Source organism: Microtus oregoni, unplaced genomic scaffold (assembly GCF_018167655.1).
Source record: "Microtus oregoni isolate MIOR12 unplaced genomic scaffold, Mior012 000035F_ref0000213, whole genome shotgun sequence".
NCBI classification, from domain to species: domain Eukaryota; kingdom Metazoa; phylum Chordata; class Mammalia; order Rodentia; family Cricetidae; genus Microtus; species Microtus oregoni.
Window position 1 is genome coordinate 12,352,314 of NW_024543094.1, and position 7,274 is coordinate 12,359,587.

Consider the following 7,274-nt stretch of genomic DNA (forward strand, 5'->3'; position numbering starts at 1 on the left):
AAAGCACAAAAATTGAATTCCTAATGTTACAAGTTTCAGGACAAAACACAGTAGCAAAAAAATCCAAGATAATTTTACAGGTGATTGAGATGAGATTGAGATGAGTCTCAGAAGATATTTTGGATTTTGAAATAAGTTTGAGACTGTTATAGACTATGGGGAATTTTGAAGTTGGACTGATAACATTTTTTGCATTATGATATGGCTAGAATTTTGGGGACCAGGGAATGGAATATAGTGGTTTGAAAGAAAATGGCTCCTAAAGGAAGTGTCACCACTAAGGGATATGACTTTGTTGGAGTAGGTATTGCCTCATTAAAGCTAATGTTTCATTGTGGGCATGTGCTTTCAGTTCTTCTATGCTCAATATACCACCCAGAGTTACAGTCCACTTCCTGTTGCTTTCTGATCTAGATGTAGACAACACCATGTCTGCCTGCTTGCCACCATGCTCCTCACCATGATGATAATGGACTGAACTTCTGAACTGTAAGCCATCAATTAAATGTTTTCCTTTATAGGAGATACTGTGACCATGGAGTCTTTTCACAGCAATAGAAACACTAAGACACTCCTTAGAGTAAAATGATGGGTGTTATATGATATTTTGTTTTTGTTCTGAAAAATAAAACTTGCTTGGAATTGGAGTATGGAGCTAGTGACTAGTTAATATTAGATATCTGGAGGAATGTGCAGAAAGGAGACAGGGAGTGAAGTGAATAGGTGGGGCAGGGACAAGATCTCAAGCCTTTTGGATGAAAGAATGGAAAAGGTAAGAAGTCACTGTGGCTGCTCCTCCGCTTTCCTGATTTTTCAGATTTTTACCTTGATATCTGATTCTGATTTTATTGATAATATTAGTTAGACTTACACTGTACCTAGCATCCAACTTGGGGCACAAAAGCATGGGATAGCTGCTCATCCCTGGCTTTTCAGCAACTCAGCTATGACAAATGAACACAGCTGCAAACAGATCCACAGAATCAGCTGGCTTTCCACTCTTTTTTTTTATACTGAAAAAGAGTTTATTCTATTCCCCCCCCCCAAAAGAATACAACATGTTGGGATCATGTGACACTGATTTGTCCTGACCCACTGTGAGGTGACCCCATCTGTCCAGACTAGTAATACACTCATGACTTCTTCCCATTACATGCTGAGCCGGATCAAGACCATCACTATCCCAGTAAACAGGGTAGGCTGAAGGGAAAGAGAGCACATGGCCATGGGCAGCCAACCAGCAGGACCTTGTCCCTAGGGGAGCTCCTGGCTGTGGGCTTCTGGGAGGAGATGCAGCCCAATGGTTTATCTCTAAGACACTCTCTACCCGGTCTACAAGTCTTCATTAACCTGAAACTGTTTTTTTCAGACAATCCACCTGGGTGACTGGAATCTTCCCCACTTTGACCAGTAACAGTTTCAACCCTCAACAAGGGGAAGCTCAGAGTCAACAGGAGGCTAAGCAAGCAGCAGGAGGTTCAGGAGTAGAATGGGATGAGGCTTGAGGGTCAGGGCAGTAGGAAAATGGCAGCCTGGCTTCTCATGCTGTTTTGTGGCCAGCTGCAGGCATCGACACAGGGTACAGTCTAGAGAATGGTGGCCACGGGGAGCTTGCAGCAAGGCAGAGATGAGCTGGAGTTAGGGAGGTGGGCTCACAGGCTGTGCGCCCCTCAGTGCTAGGTCAGGTCGCGAGAGGGATCTCTTCTGTACCCACCTTCTCCAGCCACCCCAGGCAGCCCCATCTTCCACCATTCCTCCTGCTACATCCTTTAACCACCTGGACCACACTAGCTCTCACTAATAAACCAGGACCATCAGGCCAAGAGCTGAAATCAGAGCAAGGGCCTCAATGGCAAGAAGGGAGGCAAGCCCCATCTCATCCTGTCAGACGTCAGCACCACCACATCTGATACCCTAATCCACACGCCTTCTCCTGAGCTCTCCCTCTGCTTTGCCTGGCAGAGGTCCCCAGCCTCCCATACGAGCTGCCTGAGTCTAAAGCCCAGGGTGTGCTGAGCCTGGCCACCAAGCACAACTCAGAGACTGCAAGTGGGGAAAAGCGCTAAAGCTGAGGCCAAACTCAAGATACAAGTCCTTCTGGGACAAACATGGCCCTTCCAGAACTATCCTGAATTCTTCTGGGGAGTCCAGTCACCCCCACATTGTCTTTCGCTAGGTGTGCCTGCTTGGGCTGGAGAAGGTGGGAGTGTCTGCCTGATGCCTGTGAGGGTTCCCCTCAGTATTCTGCAGGGTGCTACCCTGAGGAAGACCTTCTCAAATGCAGCGAACTTCAACCAGGTGAACATGCTGAGCAGACACCGACACGCGTGACTCCTCATGCTGAGCTGACCCATCCTTGTCAGTCTCCAATTAGGGTGTGCACCGGGGTCTCCTGCAGGGGTCGGGTAACTGGTGTGGAGGCTCAAACAGTACAGGACAGTGGATGCTTTCCTTCTCTCCGCAGTGGCCAAGGACTGGAGCCCATGGGAGGTGCAGCCCTGCCTCTCTGCGCAGGCCGCCCCCGCTGCCCACTATCTGCTCGGCTGCAGGTACTGGTGTGTGAACATGTTGAGTTCACTGTCCAACCAGCCAGCTTTATTCCTGAGCAATTTGGCTTTGCTCTGAAGTGACTCCAGAGCCTCGACTTTCTTGTTCATTGCAGCAATTTCCTGCTCCAGATTTTCCCGGGTGATGTCAACTTGCTGGCACAGATGAGCAAATGTCCCAGATAGTTCCTGCTGGACTTGGTGGCTGCAGTTAGAGCCAGTGTAACTGATAATGAGCTGCAGTTTTTCACTGGCGTATTCCACAAACTGGCGCTTGAAGGCCCTCTCCTTAGCCTTGGTGGTCCAGGTTAGCCGCTCATAGACGTAGAGGAGGCCGTACAGTCCAAATGAGAGGGCAATGAGTCTCCAGCCCACTGCCTTCCACACCACTCCTCCAACCACGAGAATGCCCATGGAGGTTCTGGATGTCAGAGAGGCGAGGCCAGTAACCATGGAGACCATAAGCTCCTCCTGTGTGAGGGAGCCCTGAGGCAAGGGGGGCATACTGGGGTTGGCAGGTGTTAGAGGGATAGGCCGCTGAACCTGATCACTGTAGCCCATCAAGGCCCGGCGGCTGTTCTTGGGACCCAGGAACCTGTTCACAAGCATTGTCCATCCAAGGGAGAAGTGGAACTCGATGTCCTCCTGAAAGTCAGCGCACAGCTTGTCACAGTTCAGGTCATAGCTGAGGGAGAAGCACTGGCGAGGGACCAGCATGTCTATCTGATTTCGCGCAGACACAGGCAGAAGGGGCTTCAAGCCATCTATCATGTCTTGCTGCATAGTCTGTAGGGAGTTGGTGATGGCCGTGGAGCAGCGGTCAGACATGTTCCGGCCCAGGCCTTCCTCTATATGGCGGTGTAGTTCATTCTTATAAACCTTGAGGACAACTGGGGACGGGTGGAAGTCCATCTGGTACTCATCAACCAGCACAGAGAGGCGTCTGATCTCTTCAGCCATGGCTGTGGACACCTGCCTTTCCACTTCCTCTGTAATCTGCTTAATTCTCAGCTTATAGTCTTGAGCCAGGAGCTCCAGCTGCTTGTCGATGAATCTCAGCCGGTCTTGCCGCTCTTCCCGCATCTCCAGACAGTAAACTCGCTGCTCCTGGGCGGCAATGTGCAGGGAATCCATGATGAGACGAACGGCTTCTGCAATCTGCTTAGCCCGGACTGTGTGTTGCTCAAATTTGGTCTTTACTGCAGACTGGGAAATGCATTCCTCAAATCGCCTCTCAAAATTCTGAAATTCAAACATCCTCACTTGAAACCCTTCTGCAAGAGCGCCCCCTCCTTCTGGCATGCCCTGGGCTTTCTGGACCCTGGCACTGAGCACCTCCTTGGCAGATACGAAGAAGATCCTGTCCCCAGCCTGAGCTCGATCCACCACGCCCAGCTTGTCCACCAGAAAGCTGGTGCAGCGTTCCATGTGCTGCCGCTGCACCTCCTCCATGTACTCAGGCTCCGAGGCAGAGGCATCCCAGCGGTTGTTCAGGATGAAGATGTTGGGCCGGGAGAGACGCTCGCTCACTTTGTGGAAGAACTGCTTCTCCGTCTGCATCAGTGTGGACTCTGAGTTGGCCACCAGCACAAACACATCAGCATCCAGGCAAAACTTATCAATCCAGCTGTCCAGCTCCGTAGTGACATCGATCCCAGGGCTGTCCATCAGCACGAGGTCATCCTTCAGAAGTGGACACTTGGAGTTGGGCCACATCACACTCACCAGGCTGCCTGCATGCAGCTGCTCGTCCTGATGGAGGGCATGTGCCAGCTGGTTCACAGTCTTGACGCTCTTCTTCTCTTCTGAGCCCTCAGTGAGGAGGAAGGCCTCGTGGCCATCTGTGCCCTCCACCCGCAGGAAGCAATTGGTGGTGTGGCCAATTCCAGATGGCAGAACTTTGTCCCAGAGCATGGCATTGATCACGGTGCTCTTCCCATTGCTCGTCCGGCCGAAAAAAGCCACCTTCATGTGTAGCCTGGCCAGTACCTCGCTGATACCCCTGACTTTGGACAGATACCCTTTGACGTCCAGGACCTGCTCTTCTGTAGTAACTGGGTCCAGTTCTGCATTCCTGTGGGTGTCTTCAAGGAAGCTGGCACTCTCTTGGATGTAGGCCCCTAGCTGCTCGAAAATGCCATTGATCTTTTTCTTGGCAGTGACAAAGTGCTTGAGCGGGGAAGCATTCACCTCAGCCATGTGTCGCTTATCCTTCTTGACGGTGACGATGGAGTTGCATCGAGAGAAGAGCAGGGACATCTCGTTTTTAGCTGGTAAGAGACCTTTACAGGGTGGACATCGTGGACATGGCTGGAGTCAAGATGATGAAAAGAACTTGAGGTCTCTTCTGTGTTGATTCAGGTCCAGGTTGGCTACTGATGGTGTTGACTCCACCTGTCCCAGCTTCACCTTCCCGGCCTCGCGGCGGCCATCACACACACAACGTCACTAGCCGGGGCCACACAGAGAGAAGAGGGAGGGGAAGGGGCTGCACTCGTCACTCGTCCCGACGCAGCCCAGATGAGCCCATGGCCTAGGAGCTCAGTCACTTCATCCCTACCACTCCAATGCGACAGCTTCCAGAGACTCCGTGCTTCAAAAGCTGGCTTTCCACTCTTGCCCCATTCCTCTGAGTGGGTCTGGGATTTTTCTGTTGCTGCTATTATATAGCAATCTCCACAGGCTCTTGGACTCCAAATGCTTTGTAGTTAGTCCCTCACCATCAGTCAGCTCTGCCTTCAGGCAGCTCTCACCAGAAGGGCTTCTTCTACACGATCACTTGTGTGCATTTTTTATATAGCCAGCTCACTATTACCCATGGTTTGTTGGCTTCCTCTGGGCTCTTCTCCTTGATTTTCTGCCAAGCTAGGTAGCTGCCTTGGTACCTGTTTGAGCTTCTACTGTTGTTGCAACTGCCACACACTCTCAGCTCATAGCTGCATACAAACAGTTGCAGTTGTAATCAGTCAGGTTGTGCACCACCTGTGTTCTCTGCTCAGATGTGCTAAACAGTAGTAGTTAGTCTCACACTTTACTGTCATCCTCAGCAGATTTGATGGGACTTTTGGAGGAAATTAGTTTTACAAAAAGGAGAGAATTCCCCTATGCTAAAAATGGGAAACAGCATTACAATGGAGGGAGTTAGGTCACTGTATGATTCCATAATGAATGTTTTATGAATGGAGCAATTAAATAAGGGGATATGTAACTTAACTGGGATTTATGCAATGTTAATAATAAGCATTTTCACTTTGGAAATTCTCAAAAATAGTGATTTGGTAATTCCTAAAAATTTGGTAGATATGAGTGCCAAGATATAGGTCTTAGAAAAAATTACTAGAGAAAATAATGCCATTTTGACTAATAAGTTACAAGCCTTAAGAGATATTCAGATACAGGAAGAAGAATTTATAGGATAAGCTACCCCACCATAATATTATAAAATTAGAGAGGAATGATCAAGGCTATTAAACAACATCATTAATTTATCTAGTCACCCTACAGAAACAAGTGTCAAATGACAGTTACATAGAATGCTGTATAAGAGCTAACTGGATTCTTGTGGAGATGTTAGATTTGAGGAAATTTAAAGAAATGATAATATCATATGGTACAAATTCACCTTTTGTGAGGCAGATGTTAAAATCAAGGTCAACTTATAGCAGAATTATCCTATATGACTGGAAGAACTGGTCACAGCAGTATCAAAATCTGGTCCTCAATTGCAGTCATGCTTGTGGAAAGATGGAGCTAGGACAATTGAACAGTGAAGTAGGGTTAGAGGTATTGAAATTTCCCAAGATCAACTTTTTTGAGAAGGGAATTATGCTGATGAATAAAGGCAGTCTATATATGATGACCGCACCTTGACTCTATGCTATGCAGCAGCTTTGAAAGTTTGGGACAGAATAAAAGAATTAGAAAGAGAACAGAGATATTTGCGTCCCACCACCCGGGAGCTTTACCGGAAATAATTACACGGAAACTGTATTCTTTCAAACACTGCTTGGCCCATCAGCTCCAGCCTCCCACCGGCTAGCTCTCACATCTAGATCAACCCATTTCTAATAATCTGTGTAGCACCACGAACTGGTGGCTTACCAGGGAGATTCTTAACCTGCTTCTGTCTCAGAGAGGAGAGGCATGGAGTCTGTCTGACTCGGCTTCTTTCTCCCAGCATTCTGTTCTGTTTGCTCCGCCTACCTAATTTTCTGTCTTATCAAAAAGCCAAGGCAGTTTCTTTATTTAACCAATGAATGAAATCAACACAAAACAGAAGACTCCCACAGATATTTACTAAAGTTATACAGCACTCAAAAGAAACTGTCACTGATTTCTTTTATAAAAGTTGACTTCATCTGTAAATAGAATGATACCAAACTTAGAAGCCAGACAATACTAACTGAATCTTTGGTTTTTGAAAATGTTAATTTAAAATGAAAAGGAATAATTAATTTATGAAAGGCAAGATTACCACCCATAAAAGAATGGATATAACATACAGTCAATAGTAAATCTGATAACCATGATGATAAGTGGCTAGGATAATTTCCAGAGACATAAAACAAAATCAAAATGTTTGGTGTTTAATTAGTGCAAACCTGGTTACCTTGTAGACAGGGTATTCCTGGGAACAATATTTCTTTGAGGGATTATCCAAATGAAGACTGGAGTATCCAGAAGGTGAAACATTATACCAATGAGTGAAGGTCAACAAAGGACAGTCAA

The 7,274-nt window shown here is 47.4% G+C and overlaps 1 protein-coding gene across 1 annotated transcript; it reads right to left on the minus strand.

Moving 5' to 3' along the window:
• Positions 1-1,266: 1,266 nt before the first annotated feature.
• On the minus strand, positions 1,267-5,088 carry LOC121432745 (mitofusin-2-like). Its single transcript, XM_041630900.1, has one exon. It carries the CDS (start codon positions 4,803-4,805, stop codon positions 2,532-2,534), a length of 2,274 nt encoding a protein of 757 aa, XP_041486834.1. The 5' UTR covers positions 4,806-5,088; the 3' UTR covers positions 1,267-2,531.
• Positions 5,089-7,274: the final 2,186 nt, after the last annotated feature.